This window comes from Charadrius vociferus, unplaced genomic scaffold (genome assembly GCF_000708025.1).
Source record: "Charadrius vociferus isolate BGI_N301 unplaced genomic scaffold, ASM70802v2 scaffold467, whole genome shotgun sequence".
NCBI classification, from domain to species: domain Eukaryota; kingdom Metazoa; phylum Chordata; class Aves; order Charadriiformes; family Charadriidae; genus Charadrius; species Charadrius vociferus.
In genome coordinates, this window is record NW_009649309.1 from 1,035,414 (window position 1) to 1,055,402 (window position 19,989).

A 19,989-nucleotide genomic window follows, 5' to 3' on the forward strand; every position below is an offset into this window, starting at 1 on the left:
GCAGCCCTGGTTTGACCTCCCATGCCCTCCACTCTTGGGAAGGGTGAAAGTGATGCCAGAGCCGTCCCCATCAGGTCTCAGTACCTGGCAGGGAGCAGACTCATACACATGCACAGTCTCACACACACACACACATGCACACACACAAAGTTGCCCTCTTGTACTTTTGGTCACCTTCCCAAATGCCAGCATGACACCACAGCCCCTTTCCATCCCTGCGCATCTGTGTTGCCAGCTCAGCCCCCTCTGCTCGGGGCTGGCACCATTCCCATGCAGGCATCCCATGTGCCCCATGCTCCAGAACCTGGACATGTGGATACATCACCCTAGGAGGGAAAACTGCACAGCACCGCCTGACACAGAGCATAGTGTTCCCGCAGCATCAGCCACCAGTGCCTGAGAGCTGAGATGGGCAGGCTGGCTGCTGAGCTGGGGATTCAACAGACACCTGCTCCTGCTGCAACCATCGGAGCACCTAGGTCTCGTGTGGATAACCTGCTTGCAGCATTAGCGAGATTCATTTGGGTGGACTGGAAACACCATGATATGCTCTAACCCTTGAGGGGGCTGTTGCTTTGGAAGGGGATCCATCCATCTCCCCTGCCTTGTTACTAGGTCCATATCTGATCTAGCAGCATGTGCTGGAAGCGACAAGGGTGGAGATAAAGTGGAGAGAAGCACCAGAGAGCTTTAAAACAGCGGGGCTGGGAGAGGACTGGTTCCAGACTGCTAGATCTGGTAGCAGAGATTTGTGCAGCGGTGCTGGGGAGCACAGACCCCAGGAAGCTCTGCCTGCTCCAGAGATGAGAGGTCCCTGGTCAACACGGGAGGAGAAGCTGGAACTTGAGCCATGCATGGTCTAGAGCCTGTTTGCAGCTTGCAGCTATGGCCTGTGACAAAGATCATCTCTTTAAGACATGCTGGGATTGCACATAGCATTATCAGGTGCCCTATAGCACCACTGATGCTCTATACCACCACAGCTTTCCAGTGCCAAGGCAGGGGTCTGGGATGTTCTCCATTACATTTTGTGGGCATTGCAGGTTTCCTAAGGAAATATTTCCAAATAAATCAAAGTCATATGTGATACAGCAAGCCACTATCAGCAGAGCGCATTTGGGGGCATCACATGAGGCCAGCACACTGGATGCTGGAGAAGGTAAAAAAGAAAACAGTTGAGCCCACTGTGTGCTGAACGCGTCCCAAATGCTCTGGAGCTGCTTGGGTTTGGTTTCTGAGTCTTTTTACTTTTGAAAGTTACACTTGTGAGACTCTCTTCTTCCCTCTAGCGTCCATTTCAAGATGTTCCTCTTGCTATTCAAATTCAGCTAAAAGGGCAGCTTGCCTGGTTGCACGTGCAGTCACTCTCTTCCACAGGCACAAGTTTTACATTTATAAATGATAGGGCAACTCTCCATCCAAGAATCCGACATTTTATTTTTCTGGTTTATGCTGTGCCATGCGGGACAATCCTGTTGCAAGGCTGTCTTTCCCTGGCACACTTAAAAAATTATCTCAATTACTCCCTTAATTTTAGCACGATCACACTGAGCTCCGGATGGAGATGCACAGGTGCAACGAGGTTTCTGATGGCAATGGAGAGAGGATGTGCCAGTGGTGGATGCCTTGTTTGAGGGATGGATCAGAGCAAGACCCTGCTCTTGTTTCCTGTGTAAGACCATGCTACACCTCCTCTCAGATGACATGATTTGTCCTTGGAAACCAGTAGAAAACCAGTGCAGAACTGAAAAATTACTCCACTGCCTCTAAGGCTTGATCAAGGCTGCCACCGCAAGGTTGTCTTTCTTCTAGTGAGCAGCAGGAGACCTCTCAGACAGGATCTCCACTACCTGGATCACCTCCCAGCTAGCTGGACTGGTTTCTAAAAGTCCAGCCGGCATCTTCCTCTTCGGGGACAGAGATGACAGACATCCCCTCTTTTGGGGACCAGGCAGCAGACCTGCCCTCCCGGATGCACCTGCAGCGGGCCAGCTCTCTGCCTGCAGCACCAGCTCACAGTCTGCAGTGGCACCTTGAATTCAGTCTGGCCAAGCCCTCCTTGCTGTCCCACAGTCACCCTGCCCTATCTGCCCCTCTGCCTGCACCTCTCTGCTACGTCCAAAAGCTTTGCAGGCCTGCTCAACTGTACACTGACACTAGGTGTGCTGCCCCAGCAGTCACACGCTCCCATACTGTCTCCACTCGTCAAGGCTGGTCCTTTGGCTCAGCCAGGACATTTCCAGTATCTCCCAGGGGAACTTCAGAGGAGCAAGATGCTGCCAACAATAAAAACATGGCCAGGATATTCTGATATACTGAGAAAACTATTGCAGGGCAGGATTCATCTCACTTGGCATTGGATGGTACCAAGCAGACGTCTAAGCTGCCTCAAACCCTGTTTTATCAATGGAGGGACTGGCATTACTGGAGCATGAACCATCTGACTAATCACACCCTAGAAGTGTCCATGTCCTAACATGGGTGCAGACACTGTTTATGGAAATAAGCCCAAGCATGTCAGGCTCTGAACATGGTGGCAAGCCAAGAAACCATGTCGGAAATGATCCTGAGCTGACCTGTTGTTTGTATGTATTTCAAGAGGAGGTGTGTACGAGACTTTCCCTCCTGAATGTCTCCTGGGCTTTCTCCTCCTTGGCAGCCAAAGAAAGTATCTCCTCTTCATCTAGCAAAGAACATGAATTTGTTCCAAGTGCAAAGCAACCCCAAGACTTCCATGAGAGTAACGGCCTCGGTAACAAGCACGACAGCCATAAGCCCTATGCAAGAAGTGGGCTGTGCACACAGGTGCGATGGGGACACCGGGCAGGGCTAGCACCCTCTTTGGCCTGTGCTCAAATGTGCCGCTACGGTCCCCGCAATAGGCCTTGCTCTGCAGAGCCAGGCGGTGCAGAACGCAATCCAAGTCTGAGCAGAAGCTGCCTTCGCTTGCCAGGGCCCATTTGTTTGGGTGGTATGTCATCCCAGACATGATCCCTTCAGGAGAAGGAAGGATTTTTAGACATTGAAATAACTGACTGGCTGGCACACAGCTCCCTGCTTCTTTCTCCCATTATTTTTTAGAGCTCCAGCTGAGCAGAGCCTTTCAGTATGCAGGGTAGCACCAGCCACTCCAGCAGAGCTGCTCATGGGACACCAGCTAAGTGATGCTGAGAGGCCTCCTGGATAGACCGTGCTCCTGCTAACACCGCGGCATTGTCACTTTGGGCCAAGTCCCTTTGCTCCTAGCCCCACTCCCTGCAGGGCAGCTGCCCCCAGCTAACCACTCCCTCCCTTAGCAGCATGCACTGATGAGACATAGCTCCTGGCAGAAAACTCTTCCCTGTGGACCTGATTTATTAATAGTTGAAGGGGGAGCAGCTCTCGCCCCTCTTTCCGGCTTACACACTAGATATCAACTTGGCAGCTGGCAGGAAATCCCATTAAGGCAGCAAGATACTTAAAGGCATCAGCAGCTCCTGGCCCATTACAAGAATGAGGGGATAGACCCCCATAATGTACATGCAAAACTGGTCGCATCCAACCGGAAGCAAGGATCCTACCAAGATAAATATTAATAGAGTCTGCAAAGGCAGGGATGGGAATAAGCTCATTCATTAAATGACTTTGTCCATATTCATGGGACCAACACAGGATTTTAACAGAGGAAACAGCAACAAGAAAACCCATGATGAAACTCCCCATATATTTATTTCCCTTTTGCATCAAAAGAATTGAATTCACAGATAGCCCATCATGCCTAACATTTCCTTCCTAACATGCCAGCCCATTAAAGCCCTGGCTGGCTTTTACATTTTTTAGATGAAAAAGGTGGAAGGTGGATGAGCAGAAGCTAAAACCAGAGCAATAATTTCCTCTGTGGATCTGTTACAGCTGTGCATATCTGATCTGCAACAGCTCTGTTTATTTTGCTTGTCCTGGAAACTGCAACAGACAACAGCATGGCAGCTCTGGGAAACCTTGAGGTGCACCCACTACTGGCAGAGAGAAGACTACCAACCCTTCTTTCCCGTTAGGTTGTGCTGTGATGGCAAGCTTGCTCTCTTAACAAGCCTCACTGCTGCTCCATGCATGACAGCTGGGTGCTGGGTCTTGTTACGCATTTAGCTTCAGAGCACGTACTCTTGCGCATACCGCTCAGCAGGTCAGATCGCCCAGAAAGGATGCAATGAAGGTGGCACACAAAAAACTTACGCCTTCGACAGAGCTGTCCACCAATGCTTGGCTCTGCTACGTGTTAAGCTTTCCTGTGCTGAGAACTAATCAGTCTTCCTCCACTCCCTGTGCCAAAGCCATATTATTAAGATGTGTGCATGATGGAGGGAAGTCAGATTCCTACTGGTGCTACTGCTCAGTTGCCAAGACACTTCGCCTTCCTCTCTGTATGCCTGAAACCAGTCTCTGCCCTGCTGGGTAACACAGCTGGAAATCCACCTCAGGAAAGCAATGCCCAAAAGCTAAGCACTGTCACTTCGCTGAGCATGGGAACATCCTTCTCTGGCCTTCTGCCCTGTGCTCTGGGTACATGGTCAGCAGTGCAGCTCAAGACTGAGCACGCCTCCCAGATAAGCATGGGGCATCCTGCTCAAAAGGTCCATCTGAGAGCAGAGCTTTTGCTTTCCTGAACATAACCCAGAGGTTCAAATGAGGAGAGGGGCATCAAGATGCTGCCTTGCAAGTGCACCAGGGCCCCCAGCTCTTGGCATTGCCCCTTTCTGCTGCAGCACAGTGCCACTAGTCACAGAGCTCATGCCAGCTGCTTCACTCCTCAGGCCTTCAAGTCAGCTCTGGACACCAAATCCCTACGGTGGCACTGTCAGGACACAAAAGCACATAGCTTCAAGCCCATCTTACATACCCATCCCTACCGATACGTACCTGAGAACATACTGAGTCACCAGCCGATGCAGTGATCAATAGGTAGAGTGGACACCTTCTCCTGTCTCTGTACACCCATGCCACACTACTGTATGGCATGCAACTGCCTTGGTTAGGCCACCAGTGGGGCAGAATTGATTAGTAAGAGGTAGGGTGGCTGTTCTGAAGGTCACACACTGCCAGCACCCCTGAGAATTATCACTGCGGAACCTGAAGGGAAATTAAAACAGGAAACCCTGAATTAAATTGTTTTGATGAAGCCCTCAGTAACTCTTACTTCCCACACATGAGAGCAGAGCTTTTTTTCTGACCATTTCTCCAAGCCCTCTCTGCCACCACACAGAAGCTCCTTGCCCCACACATGTACAGAGCCAAGTTGTGTATGCTGCGAGACGAGCTTACAGGCGCTTTTGAGAGTACTTTCCAGATTTGTACCCAGAGTTTTGCATCTGCAGATGCACACATGCAGACCCGTCTAGCTGCCCCAGTTTCCACGCACAAAAACTCACTTATGCTTTTTTTTTCTATCCACCCGTTTGAAATCAAAGATGCAAATTGAGAAGGAGGCTCTGAATACTTGAAGAAGACAGTCCTACCCATCACCCACTGATGCAACCCGGGCTATAGAGAAGGGCCCAATTGTCCCCAGTGCTGCCTGCCAACATGGGCTGCAGACTTCAAGCAGGTGGAGAGGGCGCAGACCATTTCTGAAAACTATACTCCCACTTTCTTCTTTCTTTTACAAGGTCAGATTTTTTTTTTGGTGATGGTCATGGTCAGTAACACTGGCAAAAAGTCAATTTTAGGAACCCATTTAAGGAAACAGGCACTGTTGCTGGGCAACATCTGACAGGAAATCCTGCCTGCATCCATAGTATTGCACAGAATCACATGCCACATACTTTTTAATGTTTTTTGATAGATGATTTCCTCTAGGACTCACCAAAACTGGGAAAACTAGCTTCAAGCTCCAGAATTTGTATGAGAAAGCGGTGCAAGTACCACAATGACGAGATGAAGTTTTGGGCTTTCTCTATTATTTTGCTCCTCTACATTAAGACGACTAGTAGAAAGAACACATAAATCAATTCATTAACTCATCATGTAAGTACTGTTTTATCAACTGATTTACAAATATATATCTAACATAGAAATTTAAACTGGAAAAAAACATGATGACACTCGGTTTCAGCCTGCAATAAAGTTGTAAGACACAGTCATTTGGATCAGCGTCTCACAGTCTGCAGTCACTAAAACAGATGTTTTCAATCTCAACCGTAAATAAAGCAAATGCCCTATTGAAAAAACAATAGATTATTCCCTTACTTCCCTGCCTTGTCTTTGCTGCAGCATTGCTTAAAATTATTCAATCATATGAAATTGGAAAGTTTATTTGATCTAAAAAACCTAGAGGTGGGACGCCCGACTCTAAAGGCACACACAGGGGATGCTCTGACACCCGCTTACAGAGGTCAGCTCTGCTAATGAAATTCCAGTATGCAATGTCTATCCATAGGAAGTGAGAGAAATCCTTCCAGGTAGCTGTGGAGCAAACAAACACGTTAATATTGGGATGAGCCACTTGGTCAGCATTTGCTCCCATAGTGATGTGGGCAACAAGAACCTCAGATGCCTGTGAATGGGGTGAGCTCTGGTGGGGGCATAAGCTCTGAAACCACCCAGCCTTCCTGGGGTCTCCCTTGGGCAATGTACCCCTCCCTTACAACCCGCTCCGACCAACGCTTCCTCTCAAGCCCTTGCTTTGTCCCTTGCAAGTTAAACATCCAGGACTGCAAAAGATACATTGTGGGGTTGCTGCTAGGTCAGGCAGCTGAGCGTGAGATGGAATGCCCTGTGTCCCTCACCTCCTCCAGCCCACTCCATAAACTGCAGGCTCCATGCTCTGCTTGGTTCAGTGTCCCTGCCTGACTCACAGAGCAGGGCATGGTGTGCATGAGAGGAAATACGTTAGAATTCGTTCTGTTTTAGTGCATGAAGGCTGCAAAAATAACCACGTTTTTCTGTAATAAGAGGTTCATTAGCTCTTCTGTTGATCAGCAGGTGCTTTTTAAAGAAAGCATTTCTGGACCAGCTGTAGACTTAATTGAGGCAAATCATGTCATTTGTTTGAACTGCTCTATTTGCACAGCTCCACACTTAGCTTGCAGAAGAAGCTGAAAGATAGCATCGATCCTTCAAGACTGTGTGGTGTACATGGCTCCAACACATGCTGCCACCTGGGTATCTTCTAGGACCAGGGACTTTTGTTCTGAGATGTTGCTGAGGCAGTGGGTCTGTCTGACAATGACTGCAGCATGGCCCTGGCAGTCAGGGGCCGGGCAGTGTTCATCAGCCCAAACCTCTCCGAGGCTTTTGAGGATGAGTAGACAGCTGGCTTGTGGTGGTTGATCTCTTCAGGAGTGCTCTCATCCATGATGGGCCTGAAGAAAAGAGAGAAACACTGAGGTGAAATTGCACTCTGGGTCTGTATATCTGCATTCTCTCCACCATCTCTGCTGTCTCCAGCTCTGAAAACTGAACCAAAAGCTGCGAGGCCTGGGACCAACACAAGGCACACCAGTTTCCCGCACAAGGCATGCGCTCTCTGCCTATGCTGCTCTATAATGACCACGTTAACTTCAAAATAAAGGTGTCATGTCACAATTCCTCAGTTTTATTTCCTCAAAGAAGCAACACGATGCTAATCTTACAGTAAGTGGATTCAGAAATAACCACATGTTGGTGAATGGGACACTTCTCATAAATGCCTTCTTTATTTTCCAAAGCTCTTGCTAACATTTTCAAGGGGAAAAAAAAATGAAGTGGGATGCCAAGAACTTGTCCTGGGGTTTACCCATGGAGAGTCTTGAACGAGTGCCACTACAAGAGCTCTCCAACAGACATGGGCATCAGCCTTGTGTGGAGAACATGAGAATGCAGCAGTACAAACACAGGAAAATTCTGGACTATTATTCAAGAAAATACAAAATTTCAAACACTCAAGCTATAAGGAACATGAGAAAATGTTTCATTTAGCCTTAGATGGACAAAGGTAAATGTCAGCCCAAATAAAAGGAGTCCTTTTTACAGAACAGGCAGGAGACTCCAGAGACAAGACAGAAGTCTGCGATTTCCTGCTGTGAAGGCCCTTCTGTTTTCCCCAACCATGCTGCAGGCAGTGCTGCTGGCAGCATGTATACCTGATGCTTGTTGAACCAACAGTTGCTGGTCCTGAAACAGGACTTTGCCGACTGATGCTCCAAGCAGGCTGGCGCTTCCCTCGGCATCCAGAGGCAGTTGGCACGCTGTGCTGGCTCTGGAGAGCAAGTTCTTTGTGCAGAGGCTGGGCTGAAGTTTCTTGATGAATCCTTGAGTGGCATTGCTGTGTCCACTGCCTGTCCTCCTCTTGGCTGGGTATTTTTAGGCATCTTACCCTGTAGTTTCTCATTTTCCTGGGTCTTGCTGCAACACCCATTACAGATGCAGGTGAAGGGCTTTTTGGAGGGGATGGAATTAGACAATGGTTCAGGTTGGTAAACCCTGCACCCTGAGCCTGTGATGAACCTGAAACAGGGAGGGAAGTGCAGTGATTTACCAGTTCATCTTAATCCTAAATGACCGACCCAGTAAATGAAAAGTTTCGGAGAATGCTGGGTGGACAGATGTGTCCCAGGACACACAGCGATGCTGGCCTTGGTGAATTGCTTCTTCTGATAGTTGGAGGTTTGGGTTACTCAGCAGCCTCCCTGTCAGTACAGCTGGTGATGTGCCAAGCACTGGAACTGCTCATGAGCTGTGCATAGCACAAGAGGGACAGACCAGCTCACCGATGCTCTCGTTCTCAGGCAGGATCATACCTGTATCATTCCCGGCCAGTGTTTGCACTGGTTTGTTTTAAATACCTGAGGACCCCATTCAGTGATCTCAAATTCAAGGCACAGAAATAATCACAGATGAGTGGACCCACTTTTTTTTAATCAGAGGCAGAGGTGTAAGAATAAGATCTTGATATTAGCCTTCAAATTATGGAAGGAAAAATCTTGTTGCTGACTTAGTGCATGAATATATGCTTAAAACTATTCTATACATAGCAGGGATCCAATTGCTTTTGTCTATTAAAAGAACCAACTGTATCTAAGTGCCTGATGTGCAGGATCCAGGGTAGGAACACAATCTAAAGAATGTGTCACCAAAACCCAGGCCCAGAAAGTTCGGCTTTATAGCTCCTAACTGATGGGGATGTATTGTACTCATTAGGTAACTACATAAAGCTGATATAAAATTTTCACTGAACATTTTCCATCATACTATATGCTTTTAAAATGTCTCGATTTCATAGAGTTTTTTATTTGATTTTAAGTAAAGACACTCTGAAAGACTGGTTTGCCTGACTCAGGAGCCCAAAATAACACTCAACAACTTCCAAAGAGTGCAGATTATATGGATCTGATGCTGCAAACACTTTTACATAAGAGCAGTTTTGCTCAGATGACTTGTCCTTTCCTGTTTAGAAGGATTGTTTCCAGCGACAAGTTCTTCTGTGAGAAAAATCATATTGGGTAGGACACATGTCTGAAATTAAGTGCTGAGGCATTTAAATACCTCTCCAAATCTTGACACAGTCTCAAGTCACAAAGATCAAGTGTATTTTTAACTGCCTTGCTGAATGAAGTCTATCAGTTGGTAAATTTTTATCAGGCATTTGCTCTGCAAAACACGTATGTCTACTAGTGACAGCCAGCAAAGGCTACTGTGTTTATGATTATTTGCATCTTGGTTTTTATGGCCAGCTGCTTGTGATTTGGGACCTGGGTCATCTGCTCCCTCCCCTCCCCCTTACGTAATACTAGATTTCAAACCACTCCATCAATCTTGTAACCAAATCCTAGAAGATTTGTTTACAAGATGAGTAGATCTATCCTAAACCACTCACTGTCATAGTCCTATAGGGCATGACTCTGGTACACTGTGAGATGTTTGGGGCATTGTCTACTGAATCTACAAATCGGCATAATAAAAAATACCCAATCTAAAGAAATAATATTAAATCTAAAAAAAAATCAGATTTATTCTAACGAGACAATGAGATCATAATCTAAGACTTCTATGGTCACTGGACAATAGGCCATTCCTTTAGATTTTTCCAAACAGCTTCTGTTCTTGTTAAGGGGATATTGCTTATATTACTGTTAACACAGAGACACTTTAAATAGTTTAATGATATTTCTGTTTTTTTTCCAAAATATATTTTATTTTTCCAAATTTTAATAGATGCATTTTTCCCTTGAAAGAAATGTAAAATGAAAACTCATGCTAATATTTATTGAGGCAAAAAAAAGTGATTATTAACAATAGAAATAGATTAAAGTTGTAATTTTGTAAGCTATTCTACCTGATATGTATTTGGAATAACCATTATTAATGTTTCTAATATTCTTAAATATGATATCCAACAAGTAGTGAAGAGTGGGGATTCTGCTTTCATTCATGTAAATGCAATTCCAGAGAGGCCTTTGCTTTGTTCCTGAGTAGAAGAGCATGTTTCATTTTTGAACTCTTTACTGAATGCATCCCTTTGGTTGCATACCTTTCCAGAATTCCCAGTTGCCCAGTTAAACCTTAATCATTAGCTCAGCCATTATTTCCATCAGTGCCGACTGGGGTAAAATATAGCTCAGTTGGAATGTGTCCTGGTTTGAGGTCTGGGGTGCCCCATGTCCCCAGTGGTCAATTCAGCTTAGACCACAACAGAACAACAGTATTTTAGACTCATCTGGCATTGCCATAAATGAGTGACACAAGGTAAAAGACAGTGGCATGTCCTTCCTCTAGACCTGATGCTAAGCTGGTGTAAGATCAGCTTTGTTTCTCTTAATTCTACAGATCCATGATGAAATACATCAACTGATGGTCAACACAGCTGGCCACCATGTCCTGCTTAAAAACGGGAATGGATTACATAGAGTCTGGCTCTGCAATGATATTTCCAAATTGCTGCTCTAGAGCACAGAAGCCAGAGCTCATAAAACACCGCAGTTACTAATACACCTATCTACAAACGGTTAGTAGCATGTGCCACTTCCCCGATGCTAACCCTTCCCCAGAGGTTTAGGTCCAGTACCTGAGGAAGACTGAGAGAGAGAGGAGTGGCAAGAAGAATCAAGTGAAATCCTTTCAATGAGGTCCTCATCACAGGTCTCCTTCAACTCATCTTCAAAGTTGTCAGTCAGGCTGCAGTCTTCACCCACTTCCTCATCGCTAAGAGATACCTTCAGTGCTTGGGCGGCTTTTTCTTGCTGACCTGTTTGCTGGCACCTGGACAACATCAAGTATCACACCTTTAGTTAGCCTTGGAGTTGTGAATATGCAGCTAGCCAAGTGCAGCTTTACATGGCCACACAGGCAAACACTCAGGCAGTGGATTTAGTCACCCACTATGATTTCCCACTTTCCTGGAGGTATAGAAAATCATTCTAAATGGATCAGCTGTCTAATCTGCCTGTGTCTGATTATCTGAAAGTGTCCTAAAGCTAACAAAGCAAAATGGGACAGATGTAACATACCAGACAGTGAAGTAAGCTCAGAGAAACAAAGCCATTTTTACTTCCAAAACCACCATTATCTGTCTATGAAATGGGGGAATCTCAGTATGACATTATTTTCCTTTCAGCCTTTCATTTGTTTAGGCTAATGTGATGCTTGCAGAAAACCTCATCCACTTTCACTTCTTTTACTGTCTGAAGATAGACACTGTCAGAGCCAAGAATGTCTTACCAGTTATGAAAAGTCATTTCCTTGCTCTCGCTAAGCAAGCGAGCCCACTCTGCCTATGCCGGTCTTCAGCCTGCTCTAGAGAGACATCAAAGCTTCCCCCACGTTTCTTCTCCCTAGCCACCCCGCAGATGCTCCAGCGGGGAGGACTAATTGCCACCACAGGGACAGGAATGCAGGAGGCCAAGACTATCCCCTGAAACCGCCACCAGGTGGCCAAAGAGTTTATTTTATTATTGAAGCAGAAAAAGAATGCCTTGTTTTATTGTACAAGATTTCTCCCGTGGTCTCACCGCTTGTGCTGCTCTCTCCATACTCTTAGTTCAGAGAACATATCTTCCTGGTGCAGATCTCCTCCTCTTCCAGAGGCGTAAAGGTTTTCTGTCCTCAGACTGCACAGTTTCAAAGGGCTCACTGCAGGTGCCTGCAAAAATGACAGAAATTATCTTGATAACCTCAAGAGCTCTCCCCAGCTCCATTTCTAGATTGTGGATTTTAGAAGGCATCAAAGTCCACTGTTACTGTTGAGTTTTCAGATCACTCCTCACCACCTTCTTGCTCTTCAGTTTTAAGAAGCCCCGCACCTCAGTCACGTGCACTGTTACAGCTTGAGGAACCCAGGTGGCAGTAACAAAAATGTTAATTTATATCTCACTGGCATATAAGCCTGTAGCACCTATACCAATAAGCATATTAAGACCAGTACCGCAGAAACTGCATCATTCGGCATATGACCACCGTCCCCTTCCACATCCTAGTTTACAACACACAGTAATTCACCCAAATTTTCAGATTTGTTTCAGAAAAGCTTCCCAGTGCTCAGGCAGTGGCAGCAGAGAGACAAGGGAGGGACACATATTTTCCAGTGGTTCTTTAACATCTGTTGTCAGCATTAAGTGCGCTGCCGACAGCGCAGTGATGCAGGTGTCCTGTGCATGCTGTTTCCCTGATTTAGCACAGCCTGTTTAAACATATGCACGTGCATCCGTGCTGTATTCAACCTCAGGGCCCACAAAAGCTAACCATGACGAGCCAGACTGCACCTCTTTACACAGATGGGTATCCTCTCACTAAGTCACTGCCAAAACAAGCAGGGTGACCTGCAGGACTGGGGTACCACCCCACTGCCAAGAAGAACAAAGGTTGGCTTTGTGTTTGTTTAGTCAATAGGAACGACCTTGCAGCAATAGTGATCTGACTATTTATGCCAACATCAAAGAAGCACTGCTGAAAAAAATCTTTTGCTTAATAGCTGTTGTAGAAATACCGTCAAATTTTGCAATCCTGCCCTGCGCTTTGCTCGGGCAGGATGATAGGAAATGTGCCGTCAGCAGTTGATACGTGATTTTCACATGTTCATTTACAGCTGATGGTTAATTGCTGCTAGCGCATGGGCATCTTTGTAACATCAGGGCAAGAGACTCTCCATCCTCTTCAAGACCAATTGCCTGTTGGGGGGCTTTTGGGTTACAGAAGAGAGTGAGCTGCCACAAGCCACAGTGGGAATTCAGTTTATCCCAGGATTTATGGGGGTCACCAGGCAGGAATATGAAATATACAAGGAAAACATACACCCAGCTTTTGCCTCCTTGCATGCAGGGCCTTGGTAGGGTTCCCACATATAACTTGACTGAGTCCTAAGAAAAAAGGTAAAAAGAAAGTATTTTACTCTAGCGTTTAACAAATGGTGCTGTCTTTTACATCAGTCAGCATCATTCTGCATAGACAGGAATATGCAGTACTTCATGGCGCAGGTTCACTGTGTCACCTGGCATGGCCTGGCACTGCTGCTGAGGTAGTTTCTCTGTTTCTACCAGAACCTTTCTCCTGCTCCTGCTCTGCCTCCTCCACTATGCTGGTGCAATCATTTGTGTGGCGACATGGTGAGTCAGATCAGGGAACAGATCCAGATTAAAACTAAATATGCTTTCAGGGTTTTTGTTTGTTTGTTTTGCTGGGTTACTTTTCAGCTGGATCTCAATCAGAATCAGGTTTCCCATGTGACTACGCAGATGCTCTTGCCAAAACAAGACAACAGGCAGCAAAGGGGCAGGAAGAAGCAGTGAACATTGGGTGAAACTGTCTCTTATCAGTAGTGCTAGCTACTTAAAAGTGCACGTGAAATTACGGTCTCATTCCCTGGTGAGCTGTACTCAGTTTCCATGTACTTTTCTGAATGTGCACTCAGCTGTTCACATTGCATCTAATTCATCATCCTGAGTCCTACCTCCAGCAAGGAACTGAGATGGGACTGGCACCTGAGAGGAGAAGCAGCTCACAATGCTAGGAAAACAAACACGATCTTCCTATCTAACCTGCACTCTATGGGCCAGTGGAGTTGCACCATCAAGGCCTTTCCAGGATCCAGGGAAGGATGTCTTGGGAAGTGCCAAATATTGTACCAGAAGTTAACTCCCTTTTCATCCAGTTGTCCCGAGGAGCTGCTAACTTGGCAGTACTTCCTGGTGGCCAGGGCATGAAGGGCAGTGGTACACCTGTGTTTTAGGCTAGCCTGTAGATCAGGTACGTGGAGTCAAGGAAGTGACTCTTGCCAAGGAACCCACCCTTGGATACCCAAACGAAAGTGCTCATCAACAGCAGTGCTGCTGCTGCAGTAGGAGACTGCAGTACACATAGTTTGAGCACATGATCCAATGGGGAGTGAATGTGCATCACCACACCTTTCTAGGGGACTCCCTTGGACCACATTCCTATGACTCAACAAGATGTGCCCAGATGTGACTTAAGTTAACCCCAGCTAGGCTGATGTGTAATTTAAAGGACTGAGCAGGACAGCTTTTGATGAGGTGTGAAAGGCAACTTCAGCAAGGGAGCACCATTGGAGTATGGGGCTGTCAAGAGGGACAACAGCACATAATGCATGGGGGTAAGGGGCTGAGGAAGGGGAAGCCCAGATGACTTGCACCTTCTGCTGCAGAGAGAAACAAAGGAAAGCCCACGCTAGAGCAGGTGAGTCCCATGGAAGAAAACATATGCTGAACCTGATCTAGTAGCAGCACAGGTGGGTGGTATTCAAAGCACCCAGGCTTTTATCAGTAATAGTAACATTCAGAAGGAGGTGGAGGTGTGGGAAAGAACAGGATTAAAAAACATACATTACCATGTGTCAAATCACTGGAGTCATCTACTGTGAACAGCTTTTTAGAAACAGCGGGATTTGGAAGAGGACAGCCGCCATACAAGAGGCAGGCACTGCTAGATCTCCCTGCATTAGCAGACCACTGTGCAGTTCCAGGTCTGGTAGTTGTCGGGGGTCTTGGGCTGCATCCAGTCTGCCTTGCTACTGCCCCAAGATATGGATCTAAGAGAGAGGTTTTGCCAGTGTAAGCACAGTCATGCAAATCTTCAAACCACACCATCACTGTAAATTGTAAATATGGTGACTGCTGCTGCACACCTAGAGCTGTAAGGGACAGAAAAATATGTCATTGCAGCTACAAGAAACATGCTGGTATGAGTCAAGACTGGAGATAGAGGGTTTCCTGGTGCTGCATGCAGTCCCCTGTAGCTGTCCTCTGCTGATGGCAGAATCTTTGACAAACCAAAGTCCCTTCCCACCTACCTCCTGCTCCTGGACACCAGAGACTGGCTGCTGGTTGAATATGAGGTCAGGAACCACTCTGTGCTCGCCATCCACCTATGACTGCCCCATGAGTGAGCCTGGATGTGTCCAAGGCTCTGCTACTTCCCCTGCCTGCATGCTTAGGGTAAGAGCAAGCTGCCCATCTGCCTGCGGGGGAACCACTGCAGGCTTTCCACAGGTACAGCGCAAGCCCCCAGTCTTAAAATATATTGCTTAAATGCCCAGGCACAATGCAGATGGTGACAGCCACCTTACCAGAGCTACTAGTCAATCAGGGCAAATCACATATCAGGAGCTATGGAAATCTGGGAATGGCAGTGACAGATTTTTCCAGTATTGCCTCAGAGATAGATACTTCTCTACCACAGAAAGAAAGGCAAAAACTGGGTTTTTGTAATACTACAGGGCAGGGTGGATTATATAAAAGCTAGCGAAGGCAGACAGAGCCTTGTCCTCTCACGTGCCCAACTGCCGTCTGTCCTGGGAGCACAGCACAGCTGTAAGAGCAGCATGTGCAGTCAACAACTCATAGGAGAGCAAATTTCATTTCAGTACCTAGATAAATAGCGTGCTTTGTAAAGTGTTGAGCATCTACCAGCTCCACAGTGGAGCAATCAGCTCTGTAATAATATGGCCATTTCCTTAAGACCTGAGTGTTAGGGACCTTTAAAATATTTTGGCCATAGTTGTTAATACAAACCCATGAAATACACAGTACATGAAAAGTACTTCAGTCAACATTGCTATAGGAAAGAAAAAAAATGCAGATGTCTGAACCTGACTATATGAGCTCATCAGTTTAGAGCCAAATGCAAGAATATAAGTCTGGTTACACCAGGAAACAATACAAATTCCCAATTTTGTGCTCCGTCCCTACTGTTTCTGTCAGTTCACTGTGTTAACTAGTTTTCTGAACCATAGCTGATGTTGCCAAAGCAGGATCACTAAGGGATCAGATTTTAATGGATTTTTTCCCTACCATAACTACTATTACAACTAATGATTTGGACCCACAGGGATTGAATAAATGACAAGTGTATGTAGCTATTCCAAAACAAACTAAATTTTTAATGGAGTACAGCTGGCAGGCAAACCACAACTGGGGTGCCTGGGAAGCCAACTGCATTGCCCACACTAATGGGAAGCAATAGGAGCAGTTATAGGAAATACTTTGTAATATTTAATGGTACATGGTAAAGTGCATGTAGCATGATACATAAAAGCATGGACATTTGAACTATAACCAAGGCTACAGGAGAGGGGACAACAGATTTACTTTCAAACCATTTACTCTCTACTAATGAATGTAAGGGGTTTAGTCACAGAGCCAAAGAAAATGGAACAGATCTCTTACAAGACTATACAATCTCAGTTGCTAGGATGTTGCTACCATTGAGAAGTGGTGACCAAATTGCCTTTTCTATTATTAAATCGGAGTAGGAAATCCTGCTACATCCATGCTACATGGGATTGACTGCTACCGTGGAAAGGGCTGTGAACATCTGTTATTGAAACATTCCTTTTAAAGCTTCACTTCTTTCCGTCATGAAGAATGAACGCTAAGTACAAACTCCCAGCTACTACTGGATTTGCTTGATACTCTAGAAGTAACCTGTATTTTTCTGATCTTGATGCCCAGCTTAGGACAGCTTTCATTTGAATCTGCACAGTGCTGTCCTGGTTCCTGTGGGGATAGGGTTAATAGGTCCTCTGCCAAGGATCTGGCAGAGGACACAGGTATTCCATACCATGTGAGCCATGCCCTGTCTATAGCAGGGAGCTGGCCATGGGAGGGGGCAGGAATTGAAGCTTGGGAGGTGGGCTGGGGGCTTCCTGGGTTCAGTCAGTGACCAGTGGTACAGTAATCATGTTTGTACATTCCTCTATAAGTGTTATTGCTGTTGTTTTCCTCTTTCCTTTGCTGTTCTGTTAAATTGCTTTTATCTCAACCCATGAGTTTTGCCTTTTTCTTCCGATTCTCCCCCACAGCTGTGGGGGGCTGAGTGAACAGCCGTGTGGTGCTTTGTTGCCGGCTGAGGCTAAACCATGACAGGTGCTCAATTCCAGCTTCCTCACTTCCCAAGCGAAGATGACAACATCCTTCATCCTTTCGCTACAATTAAACGCTGGCTTTGTAGAGGCCTGGTTGCTCTTCCTCTTTCTTTTTCACACACCATAACCTGAAAAATTAACCCTGATAGGAAACCTGACTTACCTAACCATGAAATGTCTCTAGCTAAACCACCTTCCTTGATGGATTCCTTGATGATTAGCCAATCCTCATGCATCTTCTTGGAAGGAAGGAGAGCTGTCTGGCTTGCTGGTATTTCATCCAAATACTCCAAGTGGGGAATGAGTTTTTTTACTTCAGCTCTGTAATTATAATCTGGTTCCTGGAAAAATTGAGAAAGTGGTCACTTGAACAGTTTATTTAACAGACTGTGGACTTCCACCAGCAGCACAGCAGTATTCAATTTCTATGATTGCCATATAACTTGAAATCCCTTCTACGAGGTAAACCTATTCACCTCATTCAACGGAAATAAGTACAGCCCAGAGTTTCATTTCACTGTCCTTTCTTCTCACACAATTTCTACTTGAATTGATCGTGAACATGTCCTGAGCAGTGCAAATACATGCCCCCCACCCAAAGGCTCCTTTACTGTTTACCCACTGATGACTCTGGCATTTGTCTTTGTCATATTATGTATAACGTACAAAAGTGTAGAAGGCCACTGACGCCCAGGGAAAGCCTGTGGACCCTCAGCATTCAGCCAGCCCCTCTCTCCACTTTTGCGATTGTCTGGTTGTTGCATCAACACTAAGATGACAGGAAGACTTGAAAACATGTTACGAGTGTTGCTACACCTGCTCATGGAAAAAGAAAGAGCATTTCCATGGATTGTGTTTTCAGGCACACCCGTAAACCAGCTACAGTGAATGAACCGCACTGATCTTCTGGGGCAGTCTTCAGGGGTTTGGGGTGTGATTTTACACACTGTTAGAAGTGATGGCTTACTTCAAACTATGTTTTCATCTTCAAGAGGTCACATGCCAACAGCAGGTGCACAGAAGGCTAAAATGGACTGCACTTGGGTTTCTTTTCTGTGTGCTGAAATAAACCCGCAATTGCTCCCAATGCACGTGAACTCAGTGTGACCGCCATGGGGGAAAGTACGGGTGCAGCCCCCTTCTGCATGCATGGGTGGAGCTGACATGTTATAAAATGATTCACGAGCACAAGCCAATACCTGGGGACATCTGAGCAGCAAGTCCAATCAAGAACAGTTAAAACTGGGCTCAGAGCACACTGCGAATTGAGATGTTTTGGTGGATTCCAGCAGTAGAAAGACACTTTCACGCGGCACCTTTGGTAAAACTTAGCAATACCTCAGGGCTGACTGGGTTATGCTGCTTTGCAATGGGAATATTTTTGGCTAAAATATTTTCAGATTACAAAAGGCAGTAAACTGTGATGGCGATCTGTTCTACTTAAAGAAAGTATAAAGCAAAAATGCACTGATAGTGGCAGAATATGAATGGACAGCTACCTACAAATCAATTGCTTCGTCCAGCTAAATGTTATGCTTTTCAAGACATTGCATGCAATATTAGAAAACCACACAAAGCCAAGTCCTCATTCAACACGGAGTTGTCACAAACAGAAATCTTTTTGTGGGACCTGGCTGGCTGTATGCTTCCTCCCTCTGCATGATGCAGTACCAAGGCTGGCAGAGGGAACTCACCAAATAAAGCTTATGTTGTTGTTAAGAGACAGACATTAAATTTCTCTAACTAAGCCTTTAATCTTAATTTAGAAAATGAGTCAACCAATTGCCATGCTACCCCGTACCACGTGTACTCTGAACCGTGCCTGGGCTTCAACCAATTTCCAGCCATGTCCTGTTGGACAGAAGCATCATGTTACGCTCATGTTACATTACTGCAACAGAGGCTGCAGAATTTATCATCAGGTTGTTGCTCTTGGTTTAGATAACAGGGGAAGATGACCTCATCTGAAAATCAAATTACAGAGAGCAAACAGGCCATCTGAAGAAAGAGCAGTAAATTTAGATGGACCATTCTGTAGATTAAAAGTAAATAAATAGGAGAGCTTTTACAGAGCTGCAGCAAGGGCCAAACTACAAGAAGGAGCTTGAGGAATTAGATCTGGCCATCTAGGGCACACCAAAATAAGCCCACATCTATTATTCTCTATATTTCAGGTGGCTTTTCTACACCCTGAAGAAATGCAAACAACATTGGTTGAAACCAAGAAAGTGACAAAGCTCACAGAGAATCTCTCAGCAGCCAAGGGCAGGGCCAGCTTTGTAACCACCCCAGGGCTAAGCAGCTTCCCAACACGGAGGTTGGGTGGGAGACTACAGTGAACTTGCAGTCTGCCTCTGCTACAGCTCGGTGTAAAACATACCATTGTGCAGAGTCCCTCAACGAATTTAGGCTGGCATGTGAATGCAACTACTTGCACAGGAGTAAAGACAGCCATTCAGTGTGAAGGCAGTAGGGCACACCGCTACATACCACTCCTCTTTGAACTCCCACTATGTGACGACACGCAGCAGCATGCCAAGGACTGATTTCCTCAGCTAAACAAGCCAAGGGCAATCTGACATTTCTCCATTACAAATACATTTAAGGAATGATGATGCCAAGTGAAAACTACATCCTCCAAAAATACCACTTTCGTTGAGCAGGAA

At 45.9% G+C, this 19,989-nt stretch overlaps 1 protein-coding gene across 1 annotated transcript in view; it reads right to left on the reverse strand.

The window, feature by feature from the left end:
• Window positions 1-7,144: 7,144 nt before the first annotated feature.
• Window positions 7,145-19,989, reverse strand: part of LRRC56 (leucine rich repeat containing 56) — a 53,039-nt gene continuing 40,194 nt past the window's right edge. Inside the window, exons 6-13 of the mRNA XM_009889389.1 lie at window positions 17,487-17,664; window positions 14,789-14,989; window positions 13,240-13,304; window positions 11,961-12,091; window positions 11,145-11,211; window positions 11,036-11,096; window positions 8,097-8,463; window positions 7,145-7,337 (exon numbers count right to left, since the gene is read on the reverse strand). Of these exons, the coding sequence (XP_009887691.1) occupies window positions 7,145-7,337; window positions 8,097-8,463; window positions 11,036-11,096; window positions 11,145-11,211; window positions 11,961-12,091; window positions 13,240-13,304; window positions 14,789-14,989; window positions 17,487-17,664 (1,263 nt within the window). The remainder of the gene's footprint in view (window positions 7,338-8,096; window positions 8,464-11,035; window positions 11,097-11,144; window positions 11,212-11,960; window positions 12,092-13,239; window positions 13,305-14,788; window positions 14,990-17,486; window positions 17,665-19,989) is intronic.